We start from the raw sequence: 25,038 nt of genomic DNA on the forward strand, positions 1-25,038 counted from the left end.
AGCAGCCACTGGCTGCTCGCTGTTTAGGCGACATGCCCCTACTCGCAGAATGCCCCGAGTAGACGCATGTGGGAGGATTTAACCTCCTTTTATTAATATGGGGGTTTAAATGGGGGGTGTAGGAATATATTATTACAAGGAGGGAGGCTGGTAGAGCTAGTAGCGCTTAATGGGGGGGGGGTAGGAATATATTATTACTAGGAGGGAGCTGGTAGCGCTGCCAGCTCCCTCTTTGTTTTCTTTTTTTTTTTTATTGCACCTGCGCAGTGTTATTTTCTATGTGCTGTGGGGGTTAATTCCCCTGCAGCACGGAGTCTATTAAATGAACGAAATGAAACAAAACGGTAATGCATTCAGCATTTGCCCTTTCGTTTTGTTTATATTTCGTTTGTGGTGCTTTTGTTTATGTTTTAGTAAATGAATATGAAAAAGCACGAATTTGATTTTTAATGTTGCTTTTGAGACATATGGTAGCCCAGGAATGAAAGTTACCCTTATGATGACATACCATTTGCAAAAGTAGACAATCCAAGTTATTGCTAGTGGGGAATGTCCAGTCTTTTTTTAGTAGCCACTTAGTCACAGACACTGGCCAAAGCTAGCATTCATATTTGTTTTTTGAATTTTCCACACAAAAAAAATAGGAACGCTAACTTTGGCCAGTGTTTGTGACTAAGTGGCTACTAAAAAAGACTGGAAATCCATATACTCTCACTCTGCAGATTTTATAAGTATCAATATAATTATTATTTGATTTTTGGGTCACTAGTTACTATGCACTATAATTATTAAACATAAAGCCATTTTTATTCACTTTTATTAATTGTGTATTTTCCTACAATTTTTTTTTTCATTTTTACAGATGCCAAAGCATGTTCTGATTGTAATTCAACGAATGCCATTTGTGAAACACTATCAGGTTATGTGAAATGCTCCTGCAAAGATGGGTTTGTAGGAGATGGCCTTAACTGCACAAGACTTGTGTTCTGTGACAGTGCAACTTGCTGCCCACAAGGATATACCTGGGATATTCAAACAAAAACATGTAAAGACATTAATGAATGTGCAAGCACCTCACCTTTAGTGAATAAGTGTGTTCCTACCACCAATTGTGTTAATTTGATTGGCATTTTCTCTTGCACTAATGCAGCAAGTCCTCTATGTTCATGCACCTCATCAACAGACTGTATGAATATTCAAGGCAATGTGCAGTGTGCTGATCCTTGCATACATTATGAAGAGTTAGATGGAAGCAGTAGATTATATACCATCGATTCCAATGGGAGATTCTCTACTGATCGATACTATTTTGGATGGTTCCGTTACAAAAACAATTTGCAAATGAAACAAGGATGTGTTGGTCCCTTAAAATGTGGCTCCCGTCAGCCACTCTCTCTCTGGGCTGATCCTCCTGCTGTTGGAGAAGGAATAAAGAAGATTCCCCTCTTAGTCAACTCTTTATCAGGCTGTACAAAAGGAGCAAATATTAGTGTGAAAGCTTGTCCTGGTGAATATTACGTCTACAAATATACAGGACTGCTTTCATATGATGTCTACTGTACAGGTGAGCTTATAACTAAGAGTGGTGTTAAGGAAAAAGTATAGTGACCATAGTTGTTAAATTTTGCTTTATAGGCAATTGCTTATATTTTATACCATTTTCCAGTGCTGTGAAATTTGTTTGCACTTTATAAATAATAATATAGAAATAATAATTAAACAAGGAGAGGTAAGACACACACAAAGGTTCACCCCTGAAAGAAGATTGCCCTTATTTGGTAATTAAAATAACATTATTTTAATATATATATATATATATATATATATATATATATATATATATATATATATATATATATATATATATATATATATATATATATAGATATATATATAGTGCATTAAATTATTCATTTTGTGGGGAAACCAACAAGTGAAAACCAGAAGACATCAAAATAGCCTAAGGTCTACATGTCAACCCAAATCCATTCCTAACACATTCAATTCGAGTCAAAATACTTATGACAAAGCAGCTGTAAGTTAAATTTGTAGTGACTAAATTAACACGTTTCTCAGAGAGAAGAAACAAAGACAATAGATGTGAAAAAGGCAACACTTGATGTGTTGGACAAAATGTATCTGTGGTATTTGTTTCAACTGAATCTGTAACACATACTCTCACTGACTGCTAGTGATTATACAGATCACTATACAGAGAAACTTGAAAGCTTGTATCCCTCTCATCCACTTTACAAGCAGCCAAACTAAATTTGATGGTAAAATTTGCGGTTGCTCTAGTCTTAGGCACAAGTTATACACAATGCCTCACATGCAAGGATAAATTGTTCAATAGGGTGGTAGGGGTCTTGTATACGAGTGGTTCTATTAGGAACAGATCAAAAAAAATAAAGAAAGATAGAGAACAGAAGGTATGTACATAGGAAACAAATACCTGGGGGTAAGAGTGTCACCAACCCAAAACAGGGTCACTTTATCAGGTTAAATACAATTTCTAACAAGAGTGAAGTAGGGACTAGGCATAAGAGAGAACCCTGGGTAAGGTAAGGTTAACAAACCTATGATATCATGAGTGTGAGTTTCTCGCTATGGTGATAAGGGATAAATGAGGTCTGTGTCACTCAAGGCTCACATAACAGTAGAAACTCACTCCTGTTCTAATGCTATCATCCTGAGTTCACTCTGAAAAGGTTATCTGGGCAAGGTATTTAGGATGTACACACACTAACACTAACACACTCTAACACACACACACACACACACACACACACCAAACAGACTCACTAACACACACACAGTAACACACTCACTGACACACACAAACTAACACACTCACTGACACACACAAACTAACACACTCACTGACACACACAAACTAACACACTCACTGACACACACAAACTAACACACACACTGACACACACAAACTAACACACACACTGACACACACAAACTAACACACACACTGACACACACAAACTAACACACACACTGACACACACAAACTAACACACACACTGACACACACAAACTAACACACACACTGACACAAAAACTGACACACACACTCTAACACTAACACACTCTAACACTAACACACTCTAACACTAACACACTCTAACACTAACACACTCTAACACTAACACACTCTAACACTAACACACTCTAACACTAACACACTCTAACACTAACACACTCTAACACTAACACACTCTAACACTAACACACTCTAACACTAACACACTCTAACACTAACACACTCTAACACTAACACACTCTAACACTAACACTCTAACACTAACACATTCACTCTAACACATTCACTCTAACACATTCACTCTAACACACACACACACACTCTAACACTAACACAGACACACACACTCTAACACTAACACATAGTGCTGAGGGGATTCCCTGGGGTCCAGTGATGCTCCTGGGCGGCCGGTCACCGGGCGGGCAGGCTGGCAGGCGCGCAAGGGAGCACTCTCCCCTGAGTGCTTCCTGTTCAGCTCCCTCGCGCGCCACATACTGATGCCAGAGCCGGAATGACCTCATATTCCAGCTCCGGCATCAGTGTGGCGCGCGAGGGAGCTGGGCAGAGAGCACTCAGGGGAGAGTGCTCCCTTGCGCGCCCGCCTGCCCGCCCAGTGACACCAGTGCCAGCCTCGCTCCTAGGCCCCCCAGGAGAAGAGGCTGGCCGCTCTGGGTACATACCAGGTCGCAGGGCGGCCGGGACCCCTGCGACCCCGGTGTAGCGGAGTAGTAGGGGTTAATCCACAGTATCTCCGCTGGTAGTCAGGATAAGCAGGTAAAACACAGGTAGCGTAGTAATAATCCCTTCCTCCCAAGGACTAGACGACACATAGCTTGGAGGTCAACTGAGGTTTTAATTACAGGTCACAGTATTTATGTGGTTACAAATGTAAGGGGTTTCCAAAGTCACATTCCAGGGATTTTACAACAGTGGACTACATGGGAGACTGATTTTACAGACGGATTTCCCATCATACACTGCTGTACCAGAGAGATAATTGTACCAGAATGCTCTGGGAAGGGGATTATCTCCTGGTACAGAAAATACAGTCTTTTACATTAAAATACATAACTTTGGCAATTCCCCTCATATTTCACCGAATGACCCCTTATTAGATTGCAGGTATCAATCTGTACAATATACCGAAGTACCGCTCTGATCCCTGCGGAAACAACCGAATGCAGCTTACAATATACATGCATATGGACGGGGTCTTAACAGAGAAAACTCACGAATTAGTTTAATTTCCCAAAGGCGAGAGATTACCGAATGCTATGGAAGTTCAGCGGTGTTTGAAAATCAAGTGACCGATTTCGGTTCCAGGCACTCGACGACCAAACACTGCTGAAATCTAACAAAGCAAAGATGCCCGACGCCACGTGTTCAGTATACGAACGGCGGCCACACACAGAACACTGATTAAAGGATGGATAAAGGATGGATACAATGATGGACACAAATACATAGGAACATTAGGTGAAACCTGGATATGCAGATAACAGGGGTTAGGTTTCTCCTGGATGGAGACACAAAGGAAACAACAGTCAGGCATATATATGCATAATAGTCTATAAGTGGTTAGGTTTGCCACACCCTTATCTTATATCTAGGATAGCCTTATGCCTATCCCACACATGCTTAAACCCCTTCACTGTGTTAACCTCTACCACTTCAGCTGGAAGGCTATTCCATGCATCCACTACCCTCTCAGTAAAGTCATTCTTCCTAATATTTTTAAAACTTCGCCCCTCTAATTTAAGACTATGCCCTCTTGTTGTGGTAGTTTCTTTTTTTAAATATAGTCTCCTCCTCTACTGTGTTGATTCCCTTTATGTATTTAAATGTTTCTCTCATATCCCCAGTCTCATCTTACTTCCAAGCTATACATGTTAAGATCCTTTAACCTTTCCTGGTAAGTTTTATCCTGCAATCCATGAACCAGTTTAGAAGCCCCTCTCTGAACTCTCTAAAGTATCAATATCCTTCTGAAGATACGGTCTCCATTACTGCGTACAATACTCCAAGTGAGGTCTCACCAGTGTTCTGTACAATGGCATGAGCACTTCCCTCTTTCTACTGCTAATACCTCTCCCTATACAACCAAGCATTCTGTTAGCATTTCCAGCTGCTCTATTACATTGTCTTTCTACCTTTAAGTCATATGAACTAATTACTCCTAAATCCCTTTCCTCAAATGTTGAGGTTAGTCGGGAATCAAATATCCTTTTCTCTGCCCTTGGGTTTTTATATCCAAGGTGCATTATTTTGCACTTATCCACCTTAAATGTCATTTGCCACAGCTTAACTATTGGGCTTAACCCTCCTGGAACATCAACCCTGTTGCAAATTTTAGTATCATCAGCAAAACGACATACCTTACCATCTAGACCTTCTGCAATATCAATAATAAAAATATTAAAGAGAATGTGTCCAAGTACAGATCCCTGAGGTACCCCAGTGGTAACTAGACCTTGCTTCGAACATACTCCATTAACAACAACCCTCTGTCTTGGCCACTACCATTTAGCCACTACCTAACCCATTCAACAATATTGGAATCGAAACTTAAAGATTGCAGTTTATTGATGAGCCTTCTTTGTGGAACAGTGTCAAAAGCTTTACTGAAATCTAGGTAAGCAATGCCTACTGCACCACCCTGATCTATAATTTTAGTTACCCAATCAAAAAAACCAATAAGATTAGTTTGGCATGATCTCCCTGAAGTAAAACCATGTTGTCTCTGATCTTAAAATCCATGTGATTTTAGATGTTCAACAATCCTATCCTTTAACATGGTTTCCATCACTTTCCCCACTACTGAAGTAAGGCTTACTGGCCTATAGTTGCCTGACTCCTCCCTACTACCTTTCTTGTGAATGGGTACAACATTCGCTAATTTCCAATCTTCTGGGACTACTCCTGGTAACAAATGATTGGTTAAGTAAATCCGTTAAAGGACCACTCTAGTGCCAGGAAAGCATATTCGTTTTCCTGGCACTAGAGTGCCCTGAGGGTGCCCCCACCCTCAGGGACCCCCTCCCGCCCGGCTCTGGAAAGGGGAAAGGGGTAAAAACTTACCTTTTTCCAGCGCTGGGCGGAGAGATCTCCTCCTGCTCTCCTCCTCCGATCCTCCTCTTCTCCTCCCCGTCGGCTGAATGCGCACGCGCGGCAAGAGCTGCGCGCGCATTCAGCCGGTCACATAGGAAAGCATTCACAATGCTTTCCTATGGATGCTGGCGTGCTCTCACTGTGAAAATCACAGTGAGAAGCACGCAAGCGCCTCTAGCGGCTGTCAATGAGACAGCCACTAGAGGACATAGGGGGAAGGCTTAACCCATTCATAAACATAGCAGTTTCTCTGAAACTGCTATGTTTCTGAAAAAATGGGTTAACCCTAGAAGGACCTGGCACCCAGACCACTTCATTAAGCTGAAGTGGTCTGGGTGCCTAGAGTGGTCCTTTAATGGTTTTGCTAATACACCACTAAGTTATTTTAATAACTTTGGGTGTATCGCATTAGGCCCCATCGACTTTCTACTGCCAATACCTCTTACTATGCAACCAAGCATTCTGCTAGCATTTCCTGCTGCTCTATTACATTGTATGCCTATATTTAAGTCATCTGTCCGCCTACCTTTAATAATAAATCCCTTTCCTCAGATGCTGTCCTTGGGTTTTTATGTCCAAGATGCATTATCTTGAACTTATCAACATTAAATGTCAGCTGCCACAACTCTGACCATTTTTCTAGATTACCCAGATCATGTGCCACTTGGCTTATCCATTTGCCATTTGGCTTGGGCACAAATCCTACCTGGTCCAAACAATAAACCAGGGAGCACTCTGCTCACCATAATGGCTAATACTTTGGTGAATAGTTTTAGATCAGAATTAAGAAGGGAGATTGGTATATAGCTTGCACATCATGTTGGATCTTTACCGATCTTTGGGAATACAGTGATAGTTGCCAATAGCAAGTCACAAGGACATAAGCCATCGTCAAGAAGCAAGTTCAATCCATTGAAAATTTTTGGTAGGAGGAGGTCTCTAAGCATTTTAAAATATCTAAGAATAAGGCCATCTGAACCCAGGGCTTTATGTGTTTTTGTAAGCTTTATAAGACGATTGCAATTCCTCAGTTGAGATAGGTGTTTCCAGTTCCTCTGGTGCTTCCGCAGTGAGCTTTCTGGCCAAGTGGCACATCAGGTAGTTTGTAATCACATGATTGTGTCGATGTGCTCCCTCCCTCGGGAGGAAAAGACAGAGAAATCTAAGAATACTACTAAAAAGGATAAAAATACAGATGCAAATGAAGAAAAAACTATCAGCCTTTTTTTCACCACAGGCAGATAAAAGAGACAAACCAAATAAAAATCAAGAAAAACAGATAAATACACATGGTGAAGAAATCCAAGATTATAGACACCATTGAATCTCAAACTACAAATAAAATGGGCATTACCCCGGAGTACTTAAAGTACTGTTTAGATAATTAATATAAAAAAATATAAAAACCAATACAATCTGGAAACAATATCGGAGGGTGTAAAAAGTTATATAGGGAAATTGACAAACATTTTGGAGAAAACTGATGAAAATCTTGAAGCACTATCTTATCAGAATAAACAAATGGAAGACCGGATGAAATGATTGGAGGAAAAGAGAAATTAAAATTGAAACTAACGGAGAATGAAGATAGAGTGAGGAGGAGAATGTATCAATACATGAATTGGGAAAATATCTTGAAGAGTTTTTTATATTTTTCTAGGCCTTAATCCAGATCAAAGTCAAAATGTTATTGAAAGAGTACATAGGCTAAGTAAGCCAGCAAATATAGCAGCTTCTCTCCCAAGAGATATAATAGCATGCTTTCATTCATACAGATTTATAGAACATACATAGAAAATAGCAAGTTAGATTTAGGGAGGTGCAACAGAAATTAAATAATAAACAATTTTATACTTATATTAGGTGAATATTGATTTCAACCTAAAATTAAAGAAAAATGCATAGCATAATACTGTAACACTTAAAAGCAGAATGAAATCGGAGGTAATGGGTCACTCACGATCTGCAGAGCCTTAGGAAGCAGGCTCTAGCTGTAAAGGCATGTGAATAATAAGCTTATTCAAGCTATCTCCACCGGTTTCTGGTAATAAGGCACTTTTTCACACCACAAAGAACCACAGCGGAATAAAATAAAGTAGAAAAGTTTTACTTGTTAAAAAATAATAAGAACAGAGGCACAACGCGTTTCGACCGTAACAGGTCTTCCTCAGGTGCATAATCCATAAGCTACATTTCATTCTAATTTATACATATGAATTAATTAAGCAATCACAAACACATGTTAATTGGAGGACCATATATGGTCTTTCCGACTTGCCTCCGCCATATTGGGAAGGTCAGATTATTAAACGCTCATACAATCTACTAAAATACACTGTTTTACAGCATTATAAACCTAGTTATACATCATGTATCATATAAACATTCATGTCAATAATATAAATGTACTCAAAAGACCCCCAATTCTCCTTGAATTTTTCGGCATATTCTTTCATCCGGGATACCAAGATGGTATCTTCCGGTTTTACTGACGTCATGACGTCAACGTGATTCGTCCTGACGTATCATGTGATCGGGAGATTCTTCATTTCATATTATTGGATGAGAGAAAAGTCCTCTTTACAGAAAAATGCCATTTTGAGGTCTGGCATAGAATTCACTTGATAATCATTTTAAAGGGAGAGACTAACGGATAAAAAACATTTGTCAAAGTATTGGTAACCTACTGATATACATATTTAAAGGAACCCATTATAAAGAGTAAATAAGATAAAAAATGTTTTTATTTTCTTATATTTATAATATATTGGAATGGTATAAATAAAATTAGTGTAATGAAATTAAATGAGAGCTGCCATTTCAAAATCCAAGTTGAGCCCACCTGGAGATAGAGTCTCCAAATTGAAAATCCATCTCATTTCACAACGATTAAGGGTGGACTCAACATGGCCTCCTCTCCAATAGCAGTTCATTTTTTGGATGGCATGAAAAGTGAGCCCAGTAGGGTCTCCTCCATGAACATTAAAGAAATGGGAAGACACGTTGTGTTTAAGAAAACCTCTCTTTATATTATATATGTGCTCACGTATCCTTGTTTTGAGGCTCCTAGATGTCCTCCCTACATACTGCAGTCCACAAGGACACGTGAGCAAGTACACAACATTATTGGTGTGACAAGTAATAAACGACTTAATTTTAAAAATCTTAGACCCCATTTTAGACTTAAATTCTTCTAGCTGTTTAGGTTTATTTTTAAGATTTTTACAGCCCATACATGCTCCACAATAGTGGAATCCCTTCTTTGATGTTTTATAATTACCCAGAAAGTTATCTTTCTGTTTAGGCACATCTAAATAGCTGGATGTTAATTTTTGTTTTAGATTTTTCGCTCCCCTGAAAATTAATTTTGGTCTTTCTTCCAGATAGGGTAGAATCTCTCCATCTTGCTGGAGGATGTGCCAGTTTTTTAGTGCTTTGTGTTCCTGATTATAATTAAATATAAAAGGTATTTTATCTTTATTTTCTCCTGAATTATTTTGTTGGTATTCCAATAAGGAATCCCTATCCATTGACCTAATTTTCTGAGTCTCTCGATCCAAATCTTCGCTACAATAACCTCGATTAGTAAATTTACCCTTAAGAAATTCTGCTTGGGAATCAAAAGTCTCCAATTTGGTGCAGTTGCGTCTCATACGGAGAAACTGCCCTCTAGGTATATTATTAAGCCAGGGATGGAAATGGCAACTCTCTTTATGAATATAACCATTTACATCCACTGGCTTAAAATAAGTCTGGGTAACAATGTTGGAATTTTTAATGGAGATTTCTAAGTCGAGGAAGTGAATGCTCTGTTGGCTAAACTCTTGAGTCAACAGGACATTCCACTGATTAGAATTCAAGAAATTGAAAAAATCTAGAAAGGAATTGGAATCTCCTCTCCAAATAATAAAAATATCGTCGATGTAGCGTTTGTATAGGGCCAGGTCCGCGCTCCAGCCATGCTGGGAATAAACAAATTCTTTTTCCCAATATGCCATAAACAAATTAGCATAGCTGGGCGCGAACCTGCGAACCACGGTCGAAAACGCGTTGTGCCTTTGTTCTTATTATTTTTTAACAAGTAAAACTTTTCTACTTTATTTTATTCCGCTGTGGTTCTTTGTGGTGTGAAAAAGTGCCTTATTACCAGAAACCGGTGGAGATAGCTTGAATAAGCTTATTATTCACATGCCTTTACAGCTAGAGCCTGTTTCCTAAGGCTCTGCAGATCGTGAGTGACCCATTACCTCCGATTTTATTCTGCTTTTAAGTGTTACAGTATTATGCTATGCATTTTTCTTTAATTTTAGGTTGAAATCAAGATTCACCTAATATAAGTATAAACTTGTTTATTATTTAATTTCTGTTGCACCTCCCTAAATCTAACTTGCTATTTTCTATGTATGTTCATTGTGCTTTTTTGGTGATTCTATAGCACTTGGGAGTAGCTGCATCTTTTACCAATAGCGCCAATCCACCCATCTATTCTTCCTGGTTCTCCAGGAATTATATTTTTGTTTTTCTCTAGATTTATATAACAGGTTATTAAAGCTTATAGGGAGAAAGAGAAAAAAGGCACTGACTATGATAATATTTGGTTATTTCCAGACTTGTCGATCAATACGAGATTACAAAGGAGACAATTTGATTCTCTTATAACACTAAGATCTAAAGACATTAGATATATGTGGACTTTCCCTACAGGAATAGCAGCAACACATGAAGGTCACAGGAAAATATTTATAAGAAGTTACTTTTTTAAAGAAAAGAAAGGAAAAGGAAAAAAATCAATTTTTTTATTTGGTTTCCCTTTTTTTTTTTTTCTTCCGTCTTAGGATGACATATAAGTTATAAATAGCAATGTTATGAGACTATAAATTATAGGAAATTAATAAGTGACACTAAGAAGTAAGAAATTAAATATTGTATCTATAGAATGGAAAAGGTAAAGAGGGGTGTTAAGACCTGCAGTGGTTATGGTACTGCGGTCTTCTATTCCTTTCCCAACAGCTGAGCATAAGTGATTATAGCTGCAGCAGGAAGTAGAGGAATAGTGTAGATGAATGCAGATGCCAAGACGATTCTCCCCAGCAAATAGAATATTCCCCAAACATGAGCCTAGACTTCATGAAGGGTGTAACAGGAATGATCTTTATTGAAAACACACTGGCTTTTATGAGAAATCCTCCTGCAAGAGGACCTCCCACAGCAAACAAAGACATTGACCAATCATCATACAGTTTTACAGTAATACATGCCTTCCCTCTGTCTGGGAGATATTGAGATAAGTTAAGGAATAAATCAATTATCTCCAGGCAGAGGGCACACAATTTCCCCAAAAGTTGGAACACCCCTCTCCCCACACGGTATCCCCACAAATTACATATCCCCTGATAGCTCCGATCTGGGGGACAAACATATCCAAATTTCACCCAGATCGATTCAGGGGTTCTTAAAAAGTATGGAAGTCATGTTTTACCAACCACACACACGGCTCCTGCCCAAAACAGTTCCACGAATTCAGCGTGTGCGGTCGGTCAATTAAGAAAAAGGTAAAAAACTAACAAAGTACCGAATGGATCCTCCTGGCTCATAGGAGTGATTGTTCCCCTTGTCTGTATGAACAAAACTACCGAATGGCGCTCTTCTGGCTGTTCGGTAATTAAGAGAAGCCGGTGTTCGGTAGTTTCAGCGGTGGTTCGTGAGGTTGAGTGTCCGATTTTAGTTCCAGACACTCGAGGACCAAGTCCCGCTGACTCCCCTCGTGCGAACAAGATGGCCGCCGTTTTCCTTTCCACGTGGCGTTCGGCTATACGAACAGCGGCCACCCAGGGAGCACTTAATCGTTGGTTCTTTTGAACTTAATGAGCCAGGAGGGTGGTTGGTGTTCGGTAGTTTCAAACTACCGAACTAATATCCAATATCCATGCAGTGAATGGAGGAAACAAACGAATAAAGAAGAAAATGTCAAATAAGTCAATTTTCTTCACAAGGGGTAAACAGTTAAGATTATTAAGATTATAATGGAATAGTAATCACTTACTAAAAAAAAGCACAAGGAGAAGAAAGTTAAACAGTAAGGGAATTAAAGTGTGAAGTGGAGTGGAAATAATATAAGTAACACAATAAGAGACAGAAATAATTTAAAGAAATTAAAGGACAATGAATCATATATATGATGAATAGCAATGTTAGTGTCAGATCGATGCAGTCACACTATCACAGTGCCTGATCGGCACCACAATGTGACCATATCTGATCAGTGCGGTCACACTAAATGAGGGAGAGGTTACTCACTTTACCTCCAGCGCATCTCCCTCCATGCAGCTCCTAATACAGTGGCCAGGTCCAGCTTTAGGAAGTACGCCGGTCGCTACAGTTGTTCAGTGCCCTGTCGTGGTTTCCATCCTGTTGGTTATCCAAGAGTGCACATTCCTGATTCTGTTTATTGGTTTTTGATCTTGGCTTGGCTTCCCATATTTCTGGTATCCCTGACTCATTGGCTTTGTTCTTACAGTATTTTATCCTTTCTGACCTCAGCTCATGACCGCTTATTCTATTACGTTAAACTCAGCAATTCTAACTCCCAGTACTACGTTGTTACCGTTTGTCTTTTGTTACGTGTTTTACTTAATTCTGCGTGTTGGATGCCTCTTTCGTGACTTCTCCTTTCTGTTACCATTTTTGTAACACAACTTTGAGGTCAATTGCAAAGCCCTAACTCAGGAGAAGCAGAAAGCTTTATTGATGCTTACTTTGTGTTCACACACAAAATACCTTTTAAGGGAGATGGTAGACCTCTTAGGAATCCGCTCATTACCCATGAGACCTTAACTGTTTCATTGCAAGTAGGGGCCTTGCATAAGAAACAGATAACCTGAAAATTTATCTCCTCACCCTCTTGTACCATTGTAACTTGTTTTTCCATGGTTAATCAAACACAATCCACATATAGATTGGAGAAAAGGGGAGATACTAAAGTGGAGTGAAGGATGTTATAACAGATGTTTAAAGCCTATAACAAAATCAATGTTCCTACTGCCTCTCCATTGTCCACTATGGTTCCCTTCCAATATGGGGAAGTAAAAGAGGTGGTTAACAAGGTACGTGCCGATACACTTCCACCGCCTAGATCCTATGATTGTCCTATAGATCTATTGCCAGGTACCTATGATTACAGGACACTTAATAAAATCACTATAAGGAACCCTATACCACTTATTTCAGAACTCTTAGAAGGGGCTAAGATATTTACTAAACTGGATTAAAGGAGCACTTACAATCTAGTTGGAATCAAGGAAGGACATGAATGGAAAACCGTGTTTAATACCCGTAATGGGCATTACGAATACCTAAAAAACTCCAAATAAAGGTGCGCTGTGTCTTTAAGACCAAATTTCTAAAGTGCCACAAGTGCAAATTATAATAAAGTGCAAAGTGATATAAAGTGCACTCAATGTGTATAGTGATAATATCTTAAAAAATTAAATTATACATACATATATGTGTCCTCTCCAGTGGCAGTAAACATATGGAAGGGAGAGACACAAAAAGACAATAATAGTGTAAATCTGTTAAAAAACCCAATTCATAGTATAATATAAAAGTTTACACTCACAAAGATAGAGCAGAAAAAGCCTGCTCTAACTGTATCAGCTTCTTCAAATATTCCCTTAAGGAAAAGGACTGCACGGACGAATAGTTTCCATTCACATATTTATTGCCCAACTCTGCACAGGTACTTCACCTTCCTCTGCATACAGTACACGATAAAATATAACAGGCCATTTATACTTTGGGGTGTCGACAAGTCCCTCAGTTTTCAGCCGATACTGTTGCTGCTGTCTCTGGTCCAGACTTCCGGGAGGAGGAGTTACCGGTAGTGCGTAATGCGTGGTTTGTGTGATGACGCGTTTCGCCGTGTTCACGGCTTCATGCGGCGAAACACGTCATCACGCAAACCCCCACCACGCATTCTGAACCAGAGACAGCAGCAACAGTATCGGCTGAAAACTGAGGGACTTGTCGACACCCCAAAGTATAAACGGGCTGTTATATTTTATCGTGTACTGTATGCAGAGGAAGGTGAAGTACCTGTGCAGAGTTGGGCATTAAATATGTGAATGGAAACTATTCGTCCGTGCAGTCCTTTTCCTTAAAGATTAGTGTTCAAACTCAAGGAAATTGGTCTAGATGAAAATGCTTGTTCTTGGGTAGAACATTGGCTTAAAAACAGAGTACAAAGAGTTGTCGTTAATGGTAAATTTTCAAGCTGGACAGAGCAGGCAAGTGGTGTCCCTCAGGGGTCTGTTCTGGGACCCCTTCTATTTAACATGTTTATAAATGATCTTGAAGAACGCATTGAAAGTCATGATTCAGTGTTTGCAGATGACACAAAACTTTGTAAAATAATACAATGTGAGCAAGATATTACTTTGCTGCAGAGGGATTTAGATAGACTGGAGGACTGGGCATTTAAATAACAGATGAAATTTAATGTTGAAAAATGCAAAGTTATGCACTTCGGCGTAAAGAATACACAAGCAACGTATACCCTAAATGGAAGCGAATTAGGGATAACAACACACAAAAAGGACTTGGGAATTGTTATAGACAACAAACTATGCAACAATGCGCAATGTCAATCCGCAGTGGCCAAGGCCAGTAGGGTATTGTCATGCATGAAAAAGGGCATTCATTCTCGGGATGAGAATATCATTTTGCCTCTTTATAAAATCACTGGTAAGACCACATATTGAATATGCTGTGCAATTTTGGGCACCTGTTCTAAAGAAGGATATTATGGCACTAGAAAAAGTACAGAGGCAGGCTACAAAATTAATAAAAGGAATGGAACATATCAGCTATGAAGAAAGATTAACAAATTTAAACCTATTTAGTTTAGAAAAACGTTGCCTGAGAGGGGATATGATAACATTATACAAATATATTCGGGACCAATACAAACCATTGTGTGGAAATCTATTCACAAACCGGACTTTACATAGGACACGAGGCCATGCGTTTAGACTGGAAGAAAGAAGATTTCGTCTAAGGCAAAGGAAAGGTTTTTTTTTACTGTAAGATCAATCAGGATGTGGAATTCTCTGTCTGAAGAAGTGGTTTTATCAGAGTCCATACAGATGTTCAAACAGCTACTAGATGCATACTTGCAAAAACAGAATATTCAAGGATATAATCTTTCAATGTAGGTGTCATGGAGTAACACTTCAGGGTTAAGTTCTCAGCAGTGAGGAGCCTGACTCCACCCCCCTCTGACACAGCTCTGACAGTATTTAGGGAGACTGGGCCAGAGGGAGGGTGCTTGGTGATTGATTGTTTGAGCTAACGTGTGAGTTGCCTCTGTGGAGCTCCATAGGCTCAGCTACTGGGAAACCTGCACCAGACAAACCCTTCCAGCCTTTGAGCAAATGCAAGGATTGCTGCAAGCCATAAAGGATTACTGGAGAAAGGAAACTTTGCTACTTTGCAAGTGGACAATATGTCTGGACTATTGGAGGACTACCCATATAAACCTTAAGTATATCTTTCAGCTAATTGATTACAAAATCATTTATTCTATGAACTGTTTCTTGCATTGCAAATACTTCCATTGCTACAAGTTACTAATCTCATGAAGGACAACTCCCATCATGCTTATTCACTATGAACTGTTCTTGCTTTGCAACTATTCTCAGCTAATTGATTATTGTTCCTATTGAAGATTATTCTCATGAACTAATGCTACTTAATGCATCTCTGAAGAAATACTTAATACTGAACTTTGTGTTGTAGATTACTTGTACTTCTTATTGGATTATTGCCTAAATGCAATTCATTTAAGTTTAACACTTATTAAAACTTTGGTTGAATCAAGTTACCAGTGATTCTCTCTTTTCTTAAAGCTACAGTATTGATCCTTAAGGATTCTCCATTTCTTCACTATTGTAATTAGGGAGTTTACAAGCTGCAGTTGAGTTCCAACCCAAATCACCCCTTGTAGCGTAACAGAATCACCAAGCCTCTAACAGTAGGGTAATAACTGGTTGATCCAAGGATAAATCTGACTGCCATTCTGGGGTCAAGAAGGAATTTTTTTCCTAGCTTGTTGCAAAATTGGAAGTGCTTCAAACTGGTTTATTTTTTTGCCTTCTTTTGGATCAACAGCAAAAAACAAATGTGAGGAAGGCTGAACTTGATGGACGCAAGTCTCTTTTCAGCTATGTAACTATGTAACTATGTTAAGGGAATATTTGAAGAAGCTGATACAGTTAGAGCAGGCTTTTTCTGCTCTATCTTTGTGAGTGTAAACTTTTATATTATACTATTAATTGTTTTTTTAACAGATTTACACTATTATTGTCTTTTTGTGTCTCTCTCTTCCATATGTTTACTGTCACTGGAGAGGACACATATATGTATGTATAAGTTATTTTTTTAAGATATCACTATACACATTGAGTGCACTTTATATCACTTTGCACTTTATTATAATTTGCACTTGTGGCACTTTAGAAATTTGGTCTTAAAGACACAGTGCACCTTTATTTGGAGTTTTTTTGTATTATATGAGTGTTGTGTTGGAGCTTTACACTTATTTAGGTGCAGCTTTTTTTGTTTTATAATATTCCTTGGTATTTATATTTAGATTTTTAGACAATTTTTACTAACGCCTATTTTTTACTTGCTTTTGGTGTATATATTACGAATACCTAGTCATGCCTTTTGGGTTATGCAATGCCCCCGCTGTTTTCCAGGATCTCATCAATGATTTATTGAGAGATTGTATTTATTCCTTCGTGTTAGTATATCTAGGTGATATACGGATATACTCACCTGAGATAGACATTCACCATGCACAAGTTAAACTAGTTCTACAGACCTTACTCAATGTTTACTGTATTGTAAACTAGACAAATGTCTATTTGATCAGAAGGAGGTACAATTTCTTGGCTATATGATATCTGCCTCAGGATTCAAGATGGATCCCAAGAAACTAGAAGCGGTGTTGCAATGGCCTCTACTTCATGGTTTAAAGGCTATCCAAAGGTTCATCGGGTTTTCCAATTATCGTAGATTTATTAAAATTTCTGCGATAATAGACCCAATCACAAATTTGACATGTAAGACAGTAAAAGGTACATTATGGCAAAGAGAAGCCATTAATGCCTTTGAAAACTCAAGGCTTCATTTGCTTCAGCCCCTATACTTGCTCATCCAGATCCCACCAGACCTTTCATATTAGAAGTTGATGCCTCTGAAGCCCTGCACCCATGTGGCTTCTTTTCTAAAAAGCTATCCCCAGCGGAGAGAAATTATGACATAGGTAACAGAGAGCTATTGGCTATCATATTGGCATACAGAGTGGAGACATCTAGTGGAAGGATCCAAAGACCCCCTGATCATCATAAGCGATCGTTAAAACCTGGATTATATCGGAGAGGTTAAAAGAATGTCATCCAGACAGGATAGATGGTCTCTGTTTCTTTCTCGTTTCAATTATATCATAACTTATAGGCCTAGTACTAGGAACATGATATATTATCTAGACAGTTTGAGACGGAGGAAAAACCGGAGCAAGAGAACACTCCTATTATTCCTCCTGAATGTATTTTGGCTTCCACTGTCCCTTGCCTCTTCTTGGTGTGATAATCGAGGCGCAACCTCAGGCACTTAGTAATAAACCTGCAGGTCTCCTGTTTGTTCCTGAGACTGAATGAAGGGCGATTCTTTCCATGTTTCATAACAACGTTACAGCTGGGCATCCAGGTATACGCAAAACCATTTCAGCGGTAACCAGAAAGTTCTGGTGGCCCTCTCTTAAGGTTGATGTCATCAATTATGTCAATACTTGCCAGAAGTTCAGCACAAATTGTCTATCTGCAAAGTGCGCCATGGCCGTGTAGGAACGCCTAAAATGGCCACACACCTTCCTGGCCTGCTTCAGGACGTCCTGTAAGCCTGTGTACTTATGCACAAAGCGCTGTACGATCAGATTACACACATGTGCCATGCATGGCACATGTGTCAACTTGCCCAACTTCAATGCCGCCAACAAATTTTTTCCGTTGTCACAAACCACTTTGCCGATATCCAGTTGCTGCGGAGTCAGCCACTTTTCCACCTGTGCGTTCAGGGCGGACAGGAGTGCTTGTCCGGTGTGACTCTCTGCTTTCAAGCAAGTCAAACCCAAGACGGCGTGACACTGCCGTATCCGGGATGTGGAATAGTACCTGGGGAGCTGGGGGGGTGCCGTTGATGTGGAGCAAGACGCAGCAGCAGAAGAGGACTCAGCCGAGGAGGTTATGGAAGAGGATGGAGTAGGAGGAGTAGAGGAGGTGGCAGCAGGCCTGCCTGCAAGTCGTGGCGGTGTCACCAAGTCCTCTGCAGAGCCACGCATTCCATGCTTGGCAGCCATCAGCAGGTTTACCCAATGCGCAGTGTAGGTGTTTTGCAGACCAGGTATCAGTGGTCAGATGGACCCTTGCCCCAACACTGTGTGCTAGACATGCCATTACTTCCTTTTGCACAATCGAGTACAGGTTGGGGATTGCCTTTTGTGAAAATAAATTTTGTCCGGGTACCTTCCACTGCGGTCTCCCAATAGCTACACATTTTTTGAACGCCTCATACTCCACCATCTTGTATGGTAAAAGCTGGCGGGCTAATAGTTCAGACAAGCCAGCTGTCAGACGCTGGGCAAGGGGGTGACTTGGCTTTGGCTTCTTACGCTCAAACGTGTCCTTGACAGACACCTGACTGTGGGTAGATGAGCGGGAACTGCTCAAGGCGAGAGACGGAGTGGCGGATGGTTGAGAGGGGGCAAGGAGGACAGCAGTGGTTGACGTGGCTGAAGATGCTGGACCAGGAGGAGGATGGTGGCTTTGAGTTTGTGTGCTGCTTGTACTCATGTGTTGATCCCATAGGCGTTTGTGATGTGCGATCATGTGCCTACGCAAAGCAGTTGTACCTAGGTGGGTGTTGGACTTCCCATGACTCAGTTTCTTTTGGCACAGGTTGCAAATGGCATCGCTGTTGTCAGAGGCAGACACACAAAAAAAATGCCACACTGCTGAGCTCTGCAATGACGACATTCTGGTGGTGGACACAGCATGCGTTGATTGGCATGCTGTCGGGCTGACCCCGGGTGCCGATGCATGCTGTCTGACTGTGCCACTAGCTCCTTGCGATGACCTCCCCCTGCTTCCAACTCGTCTCCTCCTCCTCTCTGTCTCCCCATCTGAACTGTCACCCTGTTCTTCTTCTTGCCGAGCGGGAACCCACGTGACATCCATGGACGCATCGTCATCATCAACTGCTTCACTTGTATCTGACAACTCAGCAAAGGAAGCAGCAGCGGGTACAACATAATCATCAACACACTGTACGTCCATGTGTGTAATGCTGCCTGCCTGAGACATATCCCTGTTATCTACATCCTCTGGCAATAATGGTTGCGCATCACTCATTTCTTCAAACAGATGTGTAAATAACTCCTCTGACAGATAAAGTGAAGCGGCTGTGGTGCTAGTGTTGGTGGTGGCGGCAGGCGGGTGAGTGGTATCTTGAGAGGTGCCCGAAGCTGAGCTGGAGTAGGATGGTGCGTCAAGGTTCCGAGCGGAAGCTGTAGAAGATTGGGTGTCCTGTGTTAGCCAGTCAACTATGTCCTCAGAACTTTTCAAGTTCAGGGTACGTGGCCTCTGAAAATTGGCCATTATTCTAGGGCAAAAGGGAATCACAGCACCACGACCACGACGGCCCCTGCGGGGTGACCTGCCTCTGCCTGTCATTTTTTTTTGGATTAGTGGTACTATGCGTGCAAGCTACTGTGAGACCAGATATGAGTGGCACTGTGCAGTGGCAGAGGTTGGCAGAGTACACGCTGTAGGCCTGATACACAGACGCTTGAAGACAACTAACTGCTATTCAATCTATAACAGTGAAAAAAAAAGGTTTTGGGTTTTTAAATGCACGCTATTGTGACACCAGATATGAGTGGCACTGTGCACTGGCAGAGGTTGGCAGAGTACACGCTGTAGGCCTGATACACAGACGCTTGAAGACAACTAACTGCTATTCAATCTATTACAGTGAAAAAAAAAAATTGTTTTTAAATGCACGCTATTGTGACACCAGATATGAGTGGCAATGTGCACTTGCAGAGGTTGGAAGAGTACATGCTGTAGGCCTGACACACCCGCTTGAAGACAACTAACTGCTATTCAATCTATAACAGTGAAAAAAGTTTTTTGGTTTTAAATGCACTCTTTTGTGACACCAGATTTGAGTGGCAATGTGCACTGGCAGAGGTTGGTAGAGTACACGCTGTTGGCCTGACACACAGACGCTTGCAGACAACTAACTGCTATTCAATCTATTACAGTGAAAAAAAAGGTTTTGGGTTTTTAAATGCACGCTATTGTGACACCAGATATGAGTCGCACTGTGCACTGGCAGCGGTTTGCAGAGTACACGCTGTAGGCCTGATACACAGACGCTTGAAGACAACTAACTGCTATTCAATCTATTACAGGGGGAAAAAAAAATTTGTTTTTAAATGCAAGGTATTGTGACACCAGATATGAGTGGTGGCACTGGGCAAGTGGGCACAGTATCCACTGTGAGCCTGACACAGAAGCTGGCAGGCAGGCAACTGCAATTAGATTATACAGGGAAAAAAGCAGACTGATGTTCTAGCCCTAAAAAGGGCTTTTTGAGGTGCTGTCCTTACAGCAGAGATCAGATGAGTCCTTCAGGACTGTAGTGGACACTGAATACTCTAGCCTAGCTATACATTTCCCTATCAAATGAGCAGCAGCTACACTTTCCCTCCTCTATCTAAGAATGCAGCTTCAGAATTAATCTAAAATGGATGCTGTACAGGAGGTGGGAGGGTCTGGAAGGGAGGGTCTGCTGCTGATTGGCTGGAATGTGTCTGCTGACTGTGAGGCACAGGGTCAAAGTTTACTCAATGATGACGAATAGGGGGCGGATTGAACCGCGCATGTGTTCGCCCGCCGTGGCGAACGCGAACACGCTATGTTCGCCCAGAACTATTCGCCAGCGAACAGTTCGGTACATCACTACAAAAGAAGTATAAAAACACTCAAATTACACAACAACTGGCTGTTTTGAATATACCTTTTAGAGAAGAAGTGCTAATTAAAGCCATTGGGAATCTTAAAGTGAGGAAATACCCTGGTCCGGATAGGTTTTCAAATAAATTCTATAACATTTTAAGAGATCATTTTAAACTTCAACTTTTGAAACTCTTTAACAACTTTAAAATGGGAAATCCAATTCCAACTGAAATGTTACAATCAAATATAATACCAATTTTGAGACCTGATAAAGGTAGTTTGGAGGTTACTAACTATCGCCCAATCGTGACCAGGGCCGGCCTTAGGGGTGTGCGAGCTGTGCGGCCGCACAGGGCGCCATGGACCAGGGGGCGCCCTGTGGCTGACACAGCTCGCACTTTCTCCTAGTGACAGCCTGTGACGGAGAGCTCAGAGCTCTCCCCTAATACAGGCTGCGCTGTGTAGCGTGGCCGCGCTCCGCCCCCCTGCCTCTTAATGCTGCCCTCACTGATAGTCCCCAGACTCCCCACTCGGATCTCAGTGAGAGAAAGGGGGCGGGGTTAAACGCTGATCGGAGGCGGAGCTACATGGGAAGCGGGGCGGAGCTACAGGCAGGCGAACCCTCTGGTAAGTTAGGGGAAGCAGGAAGGAGTTCCTGTTCCCCCATCTACCACCACACTGCCCCCTGCTCCCCCATCCACCCTAACCGTGCCCCCTGCTCCCCCTACCCTAACTGTGCCCCCTGCTCCCCACCTACTCTAACTGTGCCCCCTGCTCCCCCCTACCCTAACTGTGCCCCCTGCTCCCCACCTACTCTAACTGTGCCCCCTGCTCCCCACCTACTCTAACTGTGCCCCCTGCTCCCCCTACCCTAACTGTGCCCCCTGCTCCCCACCTACTCTAACTGTGCCCCCTGCTCCCCCTACCCTAACTGTGCCCCCTGCTCCCCCCCTACTCTAACTGTGCCCCCTGCTCCCCCCTACTCTAACTTTGCCCCTGCTCCCCACCTACTCTAACTGTGCCCCCTGCTCCCCACCTACTCTAACTGTGCCCCCTGCTCCCCCTACCCTAACTGTGCCCCCTGCTCCCCACCTACTCTAACTGTGCCCCCTGCTCCCCACCTACCCTAACTGTGCCCCCTGCTTCCCCACCTACCCTAACTGTGCCCATTGCTCCCCCACCTATCCACTGTGCCCTAGCTACCATAACTGTGCCCCTTGCTCTCCCACCTACCCACTGTGCCCCTTGCTTCCCCACCTACCCGCTGTGCACCTTGCTTCCCAGCTACCACCATTGTGCCCTCTCTCCCCCAGCTACCACCACTGTGCCCCCTCTACCCCAGCTACCACCGCTGTGCCCCCTCGCCCCCAGCAAGCTTATCTGTGCACTGCGCCCCAGCTACCCACTGTGCCCCCCTGCTTCCCCACCTAGCCTAACTGTGCTCCTGCTCCCCCAGCTACCCACTGTGCCCCTGCTGCCCACCTAGCCTAACTGTGCTCCCATGCTCCCCACCTACCCACTATGCCCCACCTACCCACTGTGCCCCTTACTCGCCCACCTACTCACTGTGCCCCTTGCTCCCCCACCTACCCGCTGTGCCCCTTGCTCCTCAGCTACCACCACTGTGCTCCACTGTGCCCCCACTCTCCCAGCTGCCACCGCTGTGCCTTCTCACCCCCAGCTAGCTTAACTGTGCCCCTGCTCCCCCAGCTACTCACTGTGCCCCTGCTTCCCCACCTAGCCTAACTGTGCCCCTGCTCCCCAGCTCCCCACAGTGCCCCTGCTCCCCACCTAGCCTAACTGTGCCCCCTGCCCCCCCACCTAGCCTAACTGTGCCCCCTGCCCCCCACCTAGCCCAACTGTGCCCCCTGCCCCCCACCTAGCCTATCTGTGCCCCTGCTCCCTACCTACCCACTGTGCCCCCTGCTCCGCCAGCTACCCACTGTGCCCCCTGCTTCCCCACCTAGCCTAACTGTGCCCCTGCTCCCCCCGCTGCACACAGTGCCCCTCCTCCCCACCTAGCCTAACTGTGCCCCCTGCCCCCCCTAGCCTATCAGTGCCCCTGCTCCCCCAGCTACCTACAGTTCCCCTTGCTCCCCTAGCTACCACCACTGTGCCCCCTCTCCCCCAGCTACTACCACTGTGCCCTTTCTCCCCCAGCTACTACCACTGTGCCCCCTCTCCCCCAGCTACCCTCTGTGCCCCTGCTCCTCCACCTTCCCACTGTGCCTCTGCTCCCCCAGTTACCCACTGTGACCCTGCTCTCCAACCTACAACTACACTACCCCTGCTCCCCCAGTTACCCACTGTGCCCCTGCTCTCCTACCTATCACTACACTACCCCTTCTCCCCCACTGTGCCCCATGTTCCCCCACCCACCACTACTTTACCTCTGCTCCCCCACCTACCAATACACTACCCTTGCTCCCACAGCTACCACCACTGTGCCACCTGGTCCCCCACCTACCACCATTGTGCCCCCTGATCCCCTACCTACCACTACACTGCCCCTGCTCCCCCAGCTACCACTACACTACACACCTATTGACACACACAGTACATGGATAAAGGGGTATGATGGGGGGGGCGCTGTGAAGATTTTTTGCACAGGGCGCCTTAGGGCCTAAGGCCGGCCCTGATCGTGACCCAAAATGTCGCTATTAAACTGTATGCTTCAATGATAGCAGCGCTATTTAACATAATTATTAGGGAAATAGTTAATCCTCATCAGGTGTGAAGGTCATCGATATTTATCATTTGTAAATTAACATATATTGGACCTAGCACAAAAAAAAAAAAAAAAAAAAGATTCCCCTCCTAACCCTGTCATTGGACGCAGAGAAGGCCTTTGACAGGGTTGGGTGGGAATATTTACAATATTCATTAACCCCTTAAGGACTCATGACATGTGTGACATGTCATGATTCCCTTTTATTCCAGAAGTTTGGTCCTTAAGGGGTTAAAGGTATTTGGAATAGAAGGATTCATTTTGAAGGCAATTATGTTAATCCATCAGCAAAAGTTGTGGGCAACCGGTTCATCTCTGGATGGTTCAGATTGGGGAATGGAACCAGACCGTTCTGCCCGCGGTCACCCTTATTATATATAATGTCTTTGGAACCCCTGGCAGTGGCCATAAGGGGTAGGCAGCAATTAGAAGATTTCAAACTGTTTAGATTAAATCCAAGCTTAACCTTATAAGCTGAATTGGGAAACATCAAATGTAATATTACAGATGGAGAAAAAAAAATATTAAGTAGTAAATATGGATTTAACTGGGAGTCAAACGCATTGAATTATCTTGGAATTCAAATAAGTGCCTATATTATAAAAATTGTTGAAAAAACCTTTTTACTATTGTTAAAACAAACCAATAAAAAAATTAATGGATTGGAGAAAATTGCCAATCTCATGGTGGGGTAGAGTAAACATTTTAAAATCTTAATTTTAAAATCCCTAAATGGATATATCTTTATAGATTAATCTTACTTAGCTTTCCAGCGGTTTGGATAACAATGATACAGACAGGATTTAGGAAATTTGTTTGGCAGGGGAAATCTCCAAGAATGAGCTCTAGGCTTTTGAGTTTAAGACCGGTGCAATGGGGTATGGGTATGCCCAATATTGTTCAAATATATACTTGGCGAAATTAACCTCGCCACTTGTGCAGGGAGAGGAGAATATTTTTGCAGATTGGATTTTAAAAGACTTGCCCCTTTAAATTGTATTGGAGCAGTTCTGCAGCTTTAAATTGGCACTTCGGATGCAGCCGAACTGCCGAAGTAGTCGAAGTGG

The 25,038-nt window shown here is 42.4% G+C and overlaps 1 protein-coding gene across 1 annotated transcript in view; it reads left to right on the top strand.

Moving 5' to 3' along the window:
• Window positions 1–331: 331 nt before the first annotated feature.
• LOC134607799 (uncharacterized) overlaps window positions 332–25,038 on the top strand; it is a 37,288-nt gene continuing 12,581 nt past the window's right edge. The window contains exons 1-2 of the mRNA XM_063450395.1: window positions 332–344; window positions 863–1,564. Coding sequence (XP_063306465.1) covers window positions 332–344; window positions 863–1,564 — 715 coding nt within the window. The remainder of the gene's footprint in view (window positions 345–862; window positions 1,565–25,038) is intronic.

The sequence above is a fragment of the Pelobates fuscus genome, chromosome 1 (genome assembly GCF_036172605.1).
Source record: "Pelobates fuscus isolate aPelFus1 chromosome 1, aPelFus1.pri, whole genome shotgun sequence".
Classification (NCBI taxonomy): Eukaryota; Metazoa; Chordata; class Amphibia; order Anura; family Pelobatidae; genus Pelobates; species Pelobates fuscus.